General features: G+C 49.4%; 1 protein-coding gene across 3 annotated transcripts in view; it reads left to right on the plus strand.

The window, feature by feature from the left end:
* Positions 1 to 919: 919 nt before the first annotated feature.
* RAB10 (RAB10, member RAS oncogene family) overlaps positions 920 to 16,377 on the plus strand; it is an 82,838-nt gene continuing 67,380 nt past the window's right edge. The window contains exons 1-2 of one of the 3 annotated variants that reach the window (XM_063441938.1): positions 920 to 1,062; positions 1,207 to 1,372. In XM_063441938.1, coding sequence (XP_063298008.1) covers positions 1,246 to 1,372 — 127 coding nt within the window. In that variant the 5' untranslated portion in view covers positions 920 to 1,062; positions 1,207 to 1,245. Of the gene's footprint in view, positions 1,107 to 1,161; positions 1,373 to 16,377 lie in introns of those variants that run through there. The other 2 variants (XM_063441939.1, XM_063441937.1) reach the window with 2 other exon arrangements.

The raw sequence follows: 16,377 nt of genomic DNA on the forward strand, positions 1-16,377 counted from the left end.
TATCAGGGTTTATTATTATTACTGTCTGTGTATCAGGATTGATTATTACTGTCTGTGTATCAGGATTGATTATTATTACTGTCTGTGTATCAGGATTGATTATTACTGTCTGTGTATCAGGATTGGTTATTACTGTCTGTGTATCAGGGTTTATTATTATTACTGTCTGTGTATCAGGATTGATTATTACTGTCTGTGTATCAGGATTGATTATTATTACTGTCTGTGTATCAGGATTGATTATTACTGTCTGTGTATCGGGATTGATTATTATTACTGTCTGTGTATCAGGATTGATTATTACTGTCTGTGTATCAGGATTGATTATTACTGTCTGTGTACCAGGATTGATTATTACTGTCTGTGTATCAGGATTGATTATTACTGTCTGTGTATCAGGATTGTTTATTACTGTCTGTGTATCAGGATTGATTATTATTACTGTCTGTGTATCAGGATTGATTATTACTGTCTGTGTATCAGGATTGATTATTATTACTGTCTGTGTATCAGGATTGATTATTACTGTCTGTGTATCAGGATTGATTATTACTGTCTGTGTACCAGGATTGATTATTACTGTCTGTGTATCAGGATTGATTATTACTGTCTGTGTATCAGGATTGATTATTACTGTCTGTGTACCAGGATTGATTATTACTGTCTGTGTATCAGGATTGATTATTACTGTCTGTGTATCAGGATTGATTATTACTGCCTGTGCATTGCTTTCTGTATAGAATCCCAGGTTACATCCTATTGCCTGTGCAGCCATTCCAGGGCTGTCAATCACACAGTAACACATCACTCATGGAGGGCGGTGCCGAGGAGGGGGCGGAGTTAACGCGCCTGGCGGAGGGGCGGATCCAATGACAATGAAGGGGCGGGGCCGGGCCCGGGGGCGCGCACTCTGTGAGGGTGTCGCTGCGGCAGGTGACGCGCGCGGCTGGGGGAGGGGCCGCCATTTTGTCCGGAGTCTCCCGGCCGGGCCCTAGGGGAGGAGCCTGACAGAGAGACAGAGGATCCGGCAGGGCTGGGCGAACCGTGTGTTACCGAGCCGCCCTCCCTCCCGCCCTGTGACCGGGCCGAACCGTGTGTTACCGAGCCTGCCGCCCAGTGACCGAACCGTGTGTTACCGAACCAACCTCCCTCCCGGTGACCGAACCGCCCAGTGACCGGGCCGTACCGAACCGTGCGTTACCGAGCCTCCCGCCCAGTGACCGGGGCGCACCGTGTGTCCCGCTCATGGCGAAGAAGACGTACGACCTGCTGTTCAAACTGCTGCTGATCGGGGACTCCGGGGTGGGCAAGACCTGCGTCCTATTCCGCTTCTCGGACGATGCCTTCAACACCACCTTCATCTCCACCATCGGTAAGGGGCCCCTGGGGGCCACAGCTGTCTGACCTGGACCCCCTCACACTGTGTGACCCGCCTAGGCCACCCCCCATCCCCCCCCCCCCCCCGAGAGTATCCCCTGTCAGACCCCCTCCCCCCCGAGTATCCCCTGTCAGACCCCCTCCCCCCCGAGTATCCCCTGTCAGACCCCCTCCCCCCCGAGTATCCCCTGTCAGACCCCCTCCCCCCCGAGTATCCCCTGTCAGACCCCCTCCCCCCCGAGAGTATCCCCTGTCAGACCCCCTCCCCCCCGAGAGTATCCCCTGTCAGACCCCCTCCCCCCCGAGAGTATCCCCTGTCAGACCCCCTCCCCCCCGAGAGTATCCCCTGTCAGACCCCCTCCCCCCCGAGAGTATCCCCTGTCAGACCCCCTCCCCCCCGAGAGTATCCCCTGTCAGACCCCCTCCCCCCCGAGAGTATCCCCTGTCAGACCCCCTCCCCCCCGAGAGTATCCCCTGTCAGACCCCCTCCCCCCCCGAGAGTATCCCCTGTCAGACCCCCTCCCCCCCCGAGAGTATCCCCTGTCAGACCCCCTCCCCCCCGAGAGTATCCCCTGTCAGACCCCCTCCCCCCCGAGAGTATCCCCTGTCAGACCCCCTCCCCCCCGAGTATCCCCTGTCAGACCCCCTCCCCCCCGAGTATCCCCTGTCAGACCCCCTCCCCCCCGAGTATCCCCTGTCAGACCCCCTCCCCCCCGAGAGTATCCCCTGTCAGACCCCCTCCCCCCCGAGAGTATCCCCTGTCAGACCCCCTCCCCCCCGAGAGTATCCCCTGTCAGACCCCCTCCCCCCCGAGAGTATCCCCTGTCAGACCCCCTCCCCCCCGAGAGTATCCCCTGTCAGACCCCCTCCCCCCCGAGAGTATCCCCTGTCAGACCCCCTCCCCCCCGAGAGTATCCCCTGTCAGACCCCCTCCCCCCCGAGAGTATCCCCTGTCAGACCCCCTCCCCCCCGAGAGTATCCCCTGTCAGACCCCCTCCCCCCCGAGAGTATCCCCTGTCAGACCCCCTCCCCCCCGAGTATCCCCTGTCAGACCCCCTCCCCCCCGAGTATCCCCTGTCAGACCCCCTCCCCCCCGAGAGTATCCCCTGTCAGACCCCCTCCCCCCCGAGAGTATCCCCTGTCAGACCCCCTCCCCCCCGAGAGTATCCCCTGTCAGACCCCCTCCCCCCCGAGTATCCCCTGTCAGACCCCCTCCCCCCGAGTATCCCCTGTCAGACCCCCTCCCCCCCGAGTATCCCCTGTCAGACCCCCTCCCCCCCGAGTATCCCCTGTCAGACCCCCTCCCCCCCGAGTATCCCCTGTCAGACCCCCTCCCCCCCGAGTATCCCCTGTCAGACCCCCTCCCCCCCCGAGAGTATCCCCTGTCAGACCCCCTCCCCCCCGAGAATATCCCCTCTCAGAACCCCTCCCCCCGAGAGTATCCCCTGTCAGTCCCCCCCGAGAGTATCCCCTGTCAGACCCCCTCCCCCCTGAGAGTATCCCCTGTCAGACCCCCTCCCCCCCGAGAATATCCCCTCTCAGAACCCCTCCCCCCGAGAGTATCCCCTGTCAGTCCCCCCCGAGAGTATCCCCTGTCAGACCCCCCCGAGAGTATCCCCTGTCAGAACCCCTCCCCCCGAGAGTATCCCCTGTCAGAACCCCTCCCCCCGAGAGTATCCCCTGTCAGACCCCCTCCCCCCCGAGAGTATCCCCTGTCAGTCCCCCCCGAGAGTATCCCCTGTCAGACCCCCTCCCCCCCGAGAGTATCCCCTGTCAGACCCCCTCCCCCCCGAGAGTATCCCCTGTCAGACCCCCTCCCCCCCGAGAGTATCCCCTGTCAGACCCCCTCCCCCCCGAGAGTATCCCCTGTCAGACCCCCCCCCCCCGAGAGTATCCCCTGTCAGACCCCCTCCCCCCCGAGAGTATCACCTGTCAGACCCCCTCCCCCCGAGAGTATCCCCTGTCAGACCCCCTCCCCACCGAGAGTATCCCCTGTCAGACCCCCTCCCCACCGAGAGTATCCCCTCTCAGACCCCCTCCCCACCGAGAGTATCCCCTCTCAGACCCCCTCCCCACCGAGGGTATCCCCTCTCAGACCCCCTCCCCACCGAGAGTATCCCCTGTCAGACCCCCTCCCCCCGAGAGTATCCCCTGTCAGACCCCCTCCCCCCGAGAGTATCCCCTGTCAGACCCCCTCCCCCCGAGAGTATCCCCTGTCAGACCCCCTCCCCCCGAGAGTATCCCCTGTCAGACCCCCTCCCCCCGAGAGTATCCCCTGTCAGACCCCCTCCCCCCGAGAGTATCCCCTGTCAGACCCCCTCCTCCCCGAGTATCCCCTGTCAGACCCCCTCCCCCCCCGAGTATCCCCTGTCAGACCCCCTCCCCCCCGAGTATCCCCTGTCAGACCCCCTCCCCCCCGAGTATCCCCTGTCAGACCCCCTCCCCCCCGAGTATCCCCTGTCAGACCCCCTCCCCCCCGAGTATCCCCTGTCAGACCCCCTCCCCCCCGAGTATCCCCTGTCAGACCCCCTCCCCCCCGAGTATCCCCTGTCAGACCCCCTCCCCCCCGAGTATCCCCTGTCAGACCCCCTCCCCCCCGAGTATCCCCTGTCAGACCCCCTCCCCCCCGAGTATCCCCTGTCAGACCCCCTCCCCCCCGAGTATCCCCTGTCAGACCCCCTCCCCCCCGAGTATCCCCTGTCAGACCCCCGAGTATCCCCTGTCAGACCCCCTCCCCCCCCGAGTATCCCCTGTCAGACCCCCTCCCCCCCCCGAGTATCCCCTGTCAGACCCCCTCCCCCCCCCGAGTATCCCCTGTCAGACCCCCTCCCCCCCCCGAGTATCCCCTGTCAGACCCCCTCCCCCCCGAGTATCCCCTGTCAGACCCCCTCCCCCCCGAGTATCCCCTGTCAGACCCCCTCCCCCCCGAGTATCCCCTGTCAGACCCCCTCCCCCCCGAGTATCCCCTGTCAGACCCCCTCCCCCCGAGTATCCCCTGTCAGACCCCCACCCCCCGAGTATCCCCTGTCAGACCCCCTCCCCCCCGAGTATCCCCTGTCAGACCCCCTCCCCCCCGAGTATCCCCTGTCAGACCCCCTCCCCCCCGAGTATCCCCCTGTCAGACCCCCTCCCCCCCGAGTATCCCCCTGTCAGACCCCCTGTCAGACCCCCTCCCTCCCGAGTATCCCCCTGTCAGACCCCCTCCCCCCGAGTATCCCCCTGTCAGACCCCCTCCCCCCGAGTATCCCCCTGTCAGACCCCCTCCCCCCCGAGTATCCCCCTGTCAGACCCCCTCCCCCCCCGAGTATCCCCCTGTCAGACCCCCTCCCCCCCGAGTATCCCCCTGTCAGACCCCCTCGCCCCCCGAGTATCCCCCTGTCAGACCCCCTCGCCCCCCCGAGTATCCCCCTGTCAGACCCCCTCGCCCCCCCGAGTATCCCCCTGTCAGACCCCCTCGCCCCCCGAGTATCCCCCTGTCAGACCCCCTCGCCCCCCGAGTATCCCCCTGTCAGACCCCCTCGCCCCCCGAGTATCCCCCGTCAGACCGCCTCGCCCCCCGAGAGTATCCCCTGTCAGACCCCCTCGCCCCCCCGATTATCCCCTGTCAGACCGCCCCCCGTATCCCCAGTCAGGACCTTCACGATTATCCCCTTTCAGATCCCTCTCCCCCCCAGTATCCCCAGTCAGGACCCCCACGATTATCCCCTTTCAGACCCCCCCCCTAGTATCCCCTGTCAGACCCCCCCCTAGTATCCCCTGTCCCCGCGGGAGACGTTATGGGGGAAACCACTTCCTTGTGATCTCCCTGTATTTGCCTCTGTGAGGAGTTTGACCAGTATTCTCTTTTGTTTACTCACTTAAATTAGTGTCTGAATGTCTTTTTATTGTACTTATTGTGTTTAACACCCAATACTAAAGTGGAGTATTTAAAGATTTCTTGGCCTATAAATCTGATTATATGCCCCTTTTTTCAAGTGATGATGTACAAAGTGTTTATAGTTTGTGTTGGGATTGCTGTATTACTTCACTCACAGGCCTGGCTTTCTTGAGAGCAATGCTTAACAGTCATAGTAGTCTGTTTATGACTTTTCTGGTCTGCCACTGCCCTTAGGATCCAGTGTTAGAGAATTGATACCTACAAGGATTAATCCGCTCCCTACCACTGGGTTGAGAATATTAATGGCTGTCATTGTGATGAAGCCAAAGCATGACATATAAACATTTATATTTGCAAATGACAGACGTTTTGTTACTTTGTTTTAACCAGGACTCTGTATCAGGCTTAGTGGCACCTTTTATGATCGCTAGTACCGTACACTAGTCCTGCTGTGAGGCTATCGGGATTTCTTCAAACTGTGTGAGCTGCTCGGGGTGGTCCTTGCAATCTGGAGCTGTCCCAGCCCATTGTGTGTCATGAATGACTCAGTTTGATTGGATTTCATTGATTTCCTCCAGCATTCTAAGGCATGCCTGTTGCTTCCAACTTTCTCTTAATAGGGATAGTTTGCTTGTTTGTCTATATATTAATATAGTGCATAGACTGGGAAAACCTTGTGTTTTTTGTTCATTTTCTGATCATGTAAGGAACACTCTTAGATAAGCAGGGGATAGTGCTAAGAGGGTATGTTAATGATAAGGAAAGCTGTGTCCGACATCCATTTATTGTCTGTCGACATTTCAAATTCTGACCCCCAGATGTTTCTGAACTAATACTCCCTTGATTCTCTGGCCGCCTATTGCTTCCAAATAATTCTTTTAATTGCCCTGGGGGGGTCAGAGTTGAGATCAATTAACTAGTTCAGGTGTAGGCAACCTTCGTCACTCCAGATGTTGTGGACTACATCCCCCATAATGCTGGCAAAGCATCCTGGGAGGTGTAGTCCAAAACATCTGCAGTGCCGAAGGTTGCCTATGCCTGAACTAGAGTATCCCAGAAACACAATTTATTACTGTCTCATAGTTTTTTCTCCCTCTGTCTCCCTCTGTCTCCCTCGGATCATTCTATTTACTTATCTTATTTGAAGCTTTTCATGGGACTGTTTACAATTCCCACCACAAATCTGACTTGCAGTAAAGAGATAATTTAGGCACTATACCACAGAGTGCTGTGCTGTAGTGGTTATAGTGCCAGTAGTCTCTGGGTGCAATCTGCCAGTACACTGTCAAACAGTTTAGTAATTACATACGTAGTTACATAGCTGAAAATAGACTTGCGTTCATCAAGTGGTAATGGTTGAAATAAAATTTGAATTTTACTTGGATGGATATATGTATTAAGGCAATTTGCTTGGATTTGTGGGAGGGGCTGGTTTGCTACCTCTAGCCTACTTAAGGCACTCCCCTTACCTTGCTCATTACCATTCGAGGTCAGAGTTGAATGAGGATCCACTTCCGGGTTCTCTCAGATGCCATCTTGGTTTTCTTACCCACAAGTTTTTCTGCAGCAAGCTATGTCCAGGAATCCTCTTGCAGGCCTTTTCCGTCCGTCCAGCTTCTTACCCGGGTCTTCGTCGTAGATCGCGTCCCAGGGACTCCTAAACCGTAAGTCAGACCTACCTGTCACGCCAGGATCGGTTCCCACGGCGCACTCTACAGCACGGGTCCTCGCTTTACGGTTTCCTCTGCACAGTTGCATTTCAAAGCCTTTTTCGCGGCTTAATTTCTTACAAATTGTTCGGCTAAATTATGCGTATTTTTTTTTTTTTTTAAATTCTCTATTTAATTACAATTAAATCAGCCTACGTTACAGGCCTCATTTCTTTGTTGTTAACCATGACACATAAGGATTTAATTCCTTTTCATGCATACTCGGGTTGTATCACACGTACTGATCCAACCAATCATACGTTTCCTGCACAGTAATATACATATATATATATATATATATATATAAACTTACATGTTATGTTCCCCTTACACACCATTATTATATAACACATATGTTGTTGGTACATAGGCCACGGCCTCCCTCAGATATCTTATTAAAGCCATGCCAACATTTCTGAGTAACACATATCTATTGCATAGTATCAACATTTTATTTGCAATTATACGCAAGCAAATCTTAAAACATTGCTGCTACAGGCTATAAGTCTGTTTTCTTTCCAACAATCCACACTCATCATACTACTTTCTTTTACCCATTTCAGGCTGTCAAGCTTATATATATTTGCTCCAGGTTTTTCCTGTGAATTTGTCATACTACCAGGTACGTACACCTGCTCATATGGTATTTCTACCATACATTTCATTTCATCCCCCTAGGTTAGAGTGCTGGCAATAGGGTCACAGGCATCCCAATAGGTATTTACCCCTTCTTGGCAATCGCCATCAGTTAGTGGTCCCGCAAGGCCAACACCCCGCCTCAAACGTTTCAAACACCCATCGGGCCACACGTTAGCTAGCCGCCTCGCATGTTGCATAGAGAGGGCCTCACCTGTCACTCCCTTCCCCTGTTTTCTGTCTTAGTCACAGAGAGGCCTAAAACTCCTGCCACTACGACGAGTGGCCTCAATAACCCCTCGCGCCAACGCATAGATAGAGCCTCTCAAGCCGCTTGGCAATTAGCAGGGCCTTATCTGTCACCAAACAAGTATAATGTTTTCGCCATCCGGCCTAGCTAGCCTGCCAGTACAATTTGGTGGTTTCCTATACTAATTAATTGTTTTGTTTATAGTATGTCTCAGGAAGGGGTAGAGGATTTCTCCCTGCCTAGCACCCCGGCTAGAGCTGTCACTCCCACACAAGGAGGAGAGCTAGCCAGTCCAGCATCGATCAGATCCTGGACGATTCCACGTATAAACCACGGAATTGAGGAGACGACAAATCCGCAAAAGTGTCTGGAGCCTTCTCCCAGTACGGAACATGATCCAACTGGGGAAGGATTGATACAGTCATTTTGCAGACACTTTGCAGGTCTAAGAACACTGGCTTGTGCATGCTGCTCCTCCACAGCCCATACTACAAACACGTGTTTGTCCCAACACGGCGGATGAACATGCCTCCACGCAAGGAGCTAGTTCCTCTGGGGTTCCAGAGAAGTTGTCATGAGACAAACTGGGACGCCCAATCAAGTTTCTGGGCAAGTCCCAGATATGTAATAATTTTAATGTTGGGTCTTGTAATTACAGTGGATGTAGACTATTGCATCTCTGTTCAAAATGTTTTAGGGCACATGCAAAGACCATGTGTCCAAATAAAATGTATTCCAAGCCTTACCTAACGTCCATTAATATGCCAGTATTCACTGCATTTATGTCTCAGCACCCATCTAATAGACTTTCTTATCTCTGGTTTAACAGAAGGCTTCCATACAGGTATCCTACACTTACCAGTCGGAACTCTGGAATGCCCTAATCTACAATCCGCCCAACAAAACCCCACAGCGGTTGACACCCTCATTGCTCAAGAAGTGGCTGAAGGCTTCGTATTGGGGCCTTTCAAAACTTCCCCATTCACAGAATGGCGCACTAACCCCATTGGTATTGTCACAGGGAAATCTTCCCAAAAACAGAGACTCATCATTGACTTATCGGCACCCCACTCATCGGCCAACCCCAGTCTTAATTCCCTCATCCCCTCTGAGGAATTCTCCCTGCAATACACCACCATAGATCACGCTATTACCGCTATCATACAAGCAGGGGTTGGAGCCTGGCTCAGTAAGACCGACATTACCAACGCCTTTAAGTTACTACCAATCCACCCCACACTGTGGCACCTGCATGGCATCAAGTGGTCCGGGAACTACTATTTTTTTCTCCCGGTTAACCTTTATTATTATGCTGGTTACTATTGAACATAGCCAGATGCCCTACGGTATTACATTACCTGGACGATTTCCTACTGGTCGAGGAGAACACTCCCCCTCCTACTAGTCTCAAAGCTACCACTAAGCTATTTGAGCAACTTGGTGTACCTATCTCCCCTAAGAAAACAGAGGGGCCAGACACGGTTATCACTTTTCTGGGTATCCAATTAGACTCCGCCACAATGCAAGCGAGCCAACCACACGATAAGATAGTGAATATTCTCACTTACATAAACAGCTACCTTCAGCTCGGTACTTGCAACCGCAAAGAGCTACAGTCCCTGCTGGGATCACTAAATTTTGCTATGCGCATCATACCTCAAGGCCGCTCCTTGATATCACGACTATTGCATCTTTTTCCACTTTTCCTACATGACACGCACAGGTTGTCCTTAGATACCCAAGCTAGGGCAGATCTAAACATGTGGAAGAGATTTTTATCCACTTGGAATGGTAAAAGTATGTTCCTCCCTCAATTGACTGACTCATCTCCCACCATTTGGTCAGATGCGGCATCTACCACTGGTTTTGCAGCAATTTTTGGGAACGAATGGCTTTGGGGCAGCTGGCCTTCAGCAGTTCAGGATTTGGAAGGTTTTTCCACTACCTCAGCTCTTTTTGAGATCTATCCCATCGTGGCGGCTGCCGTAGCATGGGGTCATTTATGGGCAAACATGCCAGTTCGTTGCTACTCAGATAACCAGGCAACCTGTCACATCATCAACAAAGGTCGTTCCAAATCCCTTACGATCATGAGATTTCTGAGGAAACTCACTTGGTTGGCAGCTTGTCATAATTTTTTCCTATGTTGTTTCCATGTTCCAGGTGTATGTAACACAGCTGCTGACAATTTGTCTTGCTTTAAATTTCAGGCGTTTCATCAAGCACTCCCGTCAGCGGCGCCCACAGCCACCATCACTCCAACATTTCAACAACTCATACTGGACTAGAAACCATCATGCAGCATAGCAGGACATTGTCCCAATTGGCACTTTCAAACAATACACACAAAACATACAACAGAGCTTTCACACTATTCAAAAGATTCCTTCTGGAACATAACATCATGCAACCATTTGTTAGGACATCTTTTTTGGGGTTTGCTTCCTTTTGCCACCTTGAACTTAAAATGTCATGTAACACCATCAAACTCTATCTCACTGGCATTCAACACCACATGCTAATCTTACACCCAAATGACAACAGTTTCATGGCCTCTCACCAAATTAAGACCATACTCAGAGGTATTCAGAAATCAGAACCCACACATACAGCCCAGAGGCTACCCATAGATAACCATATCTTTAAAGCATTATCTAACCTGCTTGACTTAAAACCGTTTGACACCAATACAAACTCCATCATCAAAACAGCAATATACATAGCTTTCTATGGATTTCTAAGACCGAGAGAATTCACTACAACCTCCATGACCCAAACTACTCCTTTCCTCCTCTATTCCCACTTGACAAAACATATGGATCATTACATCCTGACTTTACCTCACTCCAAAACCAGTCAGCACATACCCGTAAACATTCTGTACTATCCCACGCACAACAGATGGTGTCCAGTCAGGGTTCTTGATGCCTACATACAGCATCATAACTTACTACCCTCACAACCATTACTACAGCTGCAAGGTTCAGTACTCACCACTACAACCTTCATGACCTACGTCAGGTCTTTGCTCACACAACTGGGCCTCAACGCAGCCAACTACTCAGGGCACTCCTTTCGTATAGGAGCCGCGTCCACAGCCTCCAGTGTAAACATCCCAACTCATGTTAGCAAAACACTGGGGCGCTGGAAGTCATCCGCTTACTCACGGTACATACCGCACCCAGTACAAGAATTTAAGGGATGCTTTCAAAAAACATGTCTGGTTGATAAAATGTATATGTATTGGTTGTCTGTAATAAATTTGTTTACTTCAATTTTGCCCCCTTCTTTCTCAGGCCTACCTCATCGTCGGTTCCGGCAAACCACAACCGACTTGCTCTTTTATTATCCTACATTTATCTATGGTATTTCACACTGTACCATCATAAGCACCTAACACAAGTATTAAGGCAATTTGCCTGGATTTGTGGGAGGGGCTGGTTTGCTACCTCTAGCCTACTTAAGGCACTCACTCCCCTTACCTTGCTCATTACCATTCGAGGTCAGCGTTGAATGACCCTCCCCCCACGACACATTTTAACATTTATTTCCTTTCTATTTCTTTTCCTGGGTAGGTCCTCTTCTTTCTCAGGCCTACCTCATCGTTGGTTCCAGCAAACCACAACTGACTTGCTCTTTTATTATCCTACATTTATTTATGGCATTTCACACTGTACTATCATAAGCACCTAACACAAATATATATACATACATGCATGCATGCACAGGGCTGGCTGCACTCACCTAAACATGCTTAAATGGGGTGCTGCTGGGGGCCAATACGTACAGTAAAAATAAAAATCCAGCACACCAGTGAGTGCGCTGGATTTTTATTTTTACTGTATATATATATATTAATTACACAATTAGTGTAGCTGGTAAAATGTTAACCCTTTTAGGACGGTTCGCACTTATGGCATTTAAATGGTTGGTTCTCCATGGTTATTTCTCTTGCAGCAGACCCTTTCATACCTGTGTATTTTCTTTATCGTTATATCGGGAGAGTTGGTAAGAGTCTCCGTTTTTGGATCAGGCCCCTGGCAAACAGAACAAAGTTCAGCATGTTGTTCTTTCAAAGCAGTCATGACGCGGCTGGGGTGGAGTACGTTTTAACATTTTCCCTGTATTTATCAGCTTGTGTATTTTGCATCAGAACCCCTTCTACACTACTGGCTTTCTTAGAGTCAGGGCCAAATGTAAACTGGATGCATTGCATGCTTGTCATGTGACATATGACGTGATTTTAGAGGCATGATGGGAAGTGTCCAAATGAAGTAAAAATAGCCAGTTCTGCTGTGTGTTCCGGCTGCCCCCGAGACCTGCCTGCCTCTGACAGCTAGTTCTCATACTATCCTGTTATGCTGTCGTATGGATTGCTTGCCCCTCATTCAGCTCTATGAATAATTTAGTTGTTAGGCAACGGTCACTGCATTCTTCCTACATGATGGCTGAGATCAGCTACAAATGTCATTCCTGGTAGTGAGCTAAGAGGTTGCAGCTGTATTGCTGCATTTGGTGGCTGAATGGGTATTATGCCCTGTCCTATTGCATTGTGGGAGTCATTTAAATTGCCGAATATGAAGCCCTGTTCACGTTACTGGCAAGTGTAGTGTGTTCTGTAATGTTTATGGCACCCAGAATGAAGGTACCTTGATAGTATGGTGGGCAGATTCCAGGTCTTATTGCTGTCCTGTTTGTAAAGTGACAATCAAAATGTAAATCTGAGGAATGGCAAATTTGGCTGATAAAATATGAAAGGGTCATGGTTACTGGAGTCTTAATATGCAGTATTTTGCACCTCTGATGGCGTCAGCCAGACCAGAACAAAGTTCCAGGAATGTAAATTCTGTGCAGCCATCCAATGGTATATCTTAACATATACTTTATACATTCATATAATTGGCAAACGTCATCGTTTTTATTATTGTTGGATTGTACGTTCAATCTGAAATATTGTTTATTATTAGTGATACAATATTTATCACTTTGATATATTGTGTGTTTTGCTTTAAGTTGGTTTTAGCTTTTACGTTTTTTTTTTTTTTAGAACTTTCATGCCACCATTAAAGCTATTACCGGTAGGTATTTTTCTGCGATGATGTAGGAGCTTGTTCTGTAAATGTCAGCATTTAAGTAGTTGTTCCTCGAAATGTTTCTCCAAAGTCTCTGTTAGGGCCTTCAGTGTCGGTATTAAAGGCTATGGAAATCAGTACTTCATGGCATGACCACTCAATAACGTAATATCAAACTGCAGTGTTCTGGAAACTGAAAGGGCCGCTCCAACCACGCCAACCACTGTATAACATTATTGTCATTAGTATTGTACTTTATTGGTTCAGATGCTAGGTTACTTTGGTTGAAGTCCTTAAAGATTTTGTAAAAGTTTTTCCAAACTTTCACAAAACCTAATCAGTTTGTGGGAACCCAAGCTGTCATGTTCTGCTGGGGACATTATAGTGCGGTCATTCACTTCCATATCCACACAAAATACTTGCATCAGTAAGCCATAGGATACAGGAGTGATCGGTCTCTTCCCAGTTGCGTGTGTTAATTCAGCTGCAGCAAATTGGGTTTCCAAATACGCCTATACCCCATTGATCACTTCCTCTTATTGCGTTGCACTGGCGTAGAAAGTGCGCTTGCGCCATATATTTTGTGCAGATTAGAATGGTCCTACATCTCCAGTAAACGTGATTATATCTCCAATAGACATATGCTTTTAATGGCCATTAGAGTTGGGAAATAATTTCCATTTATTTAAACATGCATAGGTATTTGGGCTAGTCCTGGAGGTTTGAGACAGACGGGCAGGCGAGTGGGGCAGCTGTAACCTCCCTCCCTGCTTTGCTCCTCCAGTGATGCCGGGAGCCAAAATATGTAATTCCAGCCCCGGCATCACTAAACGGCGCTCTATGGAGCAGTGCAGGGAGATGACTGAAGCCCTGCTGGACCACAGGGAAAGCTGAACCAAGGTCAGTGAGTGTGTGTGTTTAGATGAATGGTCCTCCTTCAATCACATGGGAAAGGGGTTTTTACTCACCTTTTTCTCCCACGCTGTACTGATCCCGCAACTGGCCCTGCCTTGGGAGGCTATTGCGCATGTGTGGCAAAACACCACACGTAGATACTGTGCAGCACTGACCCAGGATGCACTCCAGAGGCCGTCTGAGTGATTGTCACTAGAAGTGTTGCAAGGCAGCAATGTAAATACTGCATTTTCTCTGAAAAGGCGGGGTTTACATTGAAAAGTGTGAAGGGACAGATTATAGGCACGAGAACAACTACATTAAGCTGTAGTGGTTCTGGTGACTATAGTGTCCCTTTAAGAATTGTATTTTTGATATTGTAAAACCTGGCTTTTAACTTTGTAGCTGGCAAGCAAAATTGTCAAGCCCTGCTTTATAGCATTATATATAATGGACCCCATATCTCCTAAAATCAATTGGCATAATATAGAGCAGACCTCCTAAATACTATATAGCGTTCGTTATAACGGACCCCACACCTCCTAAACGCTATAAACGTTGCATGTAACGAACGGATCCTATACCTCCTAAACCCTATATAGCATTACATATAACGGACCCCATATCGCCTAAACTTTATATAGCGTTGCATATAATGGACCCCATACCTCCTAAACCCTATATAGCGTTACATATAACGGACCCCATACCTCCTAAACCCTATATAGCGTTACATATAACGGACCCCATACCTCCTAAACCCTATATAGCGTTACATATAACGGACCCCATATCGCCTAAACTTTATATAGCGTTACATATAACGGACCCCATACCTCCTAAACCCTATATAGCGTTACATATAATGGACCCCATACCTCCTAAACCCTATATAGTGTTGCATATAACGGACCTCATACCTCCTAAACACTATATAGCGTTACATATAACGGACCCCATACCTCCTAAACCCTATATAGCGTTGCATATAATGGACCCCATACCTCCTAAACCCTATATAGCGTTACATATAACGGACCCTATACCTCCTAAACCCTATATAGTGTTGCATATAACGGACCTCATACCTCCTAAACCCTATATAGCGTTACATATAACGGACCCCATACCTCCTAAACACTATATAGCGTTGCATATAACGGACCCCATACCTCCTAAACACTATATAGCGTTACATATAACGGACCCCATACCTCCTAAACACTATATAGCATTACATATAACGGACCCCATATCGCCTAAACTTTATATAGCGTTGCATATAATTGACCCCATACCTCCTAAACCCTATATAGCGTTACATATAACAGACCCTATACCTCCTAAACCCTATATAGTGTTGCATATAACGGACCTCATACCTCCTAAACACTATATAGCGTTAAATATAACGGACCCCATACCTCCTAAACACTATACACTGCGTGCAGAATTATTAGGCAAATTAGTATTTTGACCACATCATCCTCTTTATGCATGTTGTCTTACTCCAAGCTGTATAGGCTCGAAAGCCTACTACCAATTAAGCATATTAGGTGATGTGCATCTCTGTAATGAGAAGGGGTGTGGTCTAATGACATCAACACCCTATATCAGGTGTGCATAATTATTAGGCAACTTCCTTTCCTTTGGCAAAATGGGTCAAAAGAAGGACTTGACAGGCTCAGAAAAGTCAAAAATAGTGAGATATCTTGCAGAGGGATGCAGCACTCTTAAAATTGCAAAGCTTCTGAAGCGTGATCATCGAACAATCAAGCGTTTCATTCAAAATAGTCAACAGGGTCGCAAGAAGCGTGTGGAGAAACCAAGGCGCAAAATAACTGCCCATGAACTGAGAAAAGTCAAGCGTGCAGCTGCCAAGATGCCACTTGCCACCAGTTTGGCCATATTTCAGAGCTGCAACATCACTGGAGTGCCCAAAAGCACAAGGTGTGCAATACTCAGAGACATGGCCAAGGTAAGAAAGGCTGAAAGACGACCACCACTGAACAAGACACACAAGCTGAAACGTCAAGACTGGGCCAAGAAATATCTCAAGACTGATTTTTCTAAGGTTTTATGGACTGATGAAATGAGAGTGAGTCTTGATGGGCCAGATGGATGGATTGGTAAAGGGCAGAGAGCTCCAGTCCGACTCAGACGCCAGCAAGGTGGAGGTGGAGTACTGGTTTGGGCTGGTATCATCAAAGATGAGCTTGTGGGGCCTTTTCGGGTTGAGGATGGAGTCAAGCTCAACTCCCAGTCCTACTGCCAGTTTCTGGAAGACACCTTCTTCAAGCAGTGGTACAGGAAGAAGTCTGCATCCTTCAAGAAAAACATGATTTTCATGCAGGACAATGCTCCATCACACGCGTCCAAGTACTCCACAGCGTGGCTGGCAAGAAAGGGTATAAAAGAAGAAAATCTAATGACATGGCCTCCTTGTTCACCTGATCTGAACCCCATTGAGAACCTGTGGTCCATCATCAAATGTGAGATTTACAAGGAGGGAAAACAGTACACCTCTCTGAACAGTGTCTGGGAGGCTGTGGTTGCTGCTGC

The sequence above is a fragment of the Pelobates fuscus genome, chromosome 2, assembly GCF_036172605.1.
Source record: "Pelobates fuscus isolate aPelFus1 chromosome 2, aPelFus1.pri, whole genome shotgun sequence".
Classification (NCBI taxonomy): Eukaryota; Metazoa; Chordata; class Amphibia; order Anura; family Pelobatidae; genus Pelobates; species Pelobates fuscus.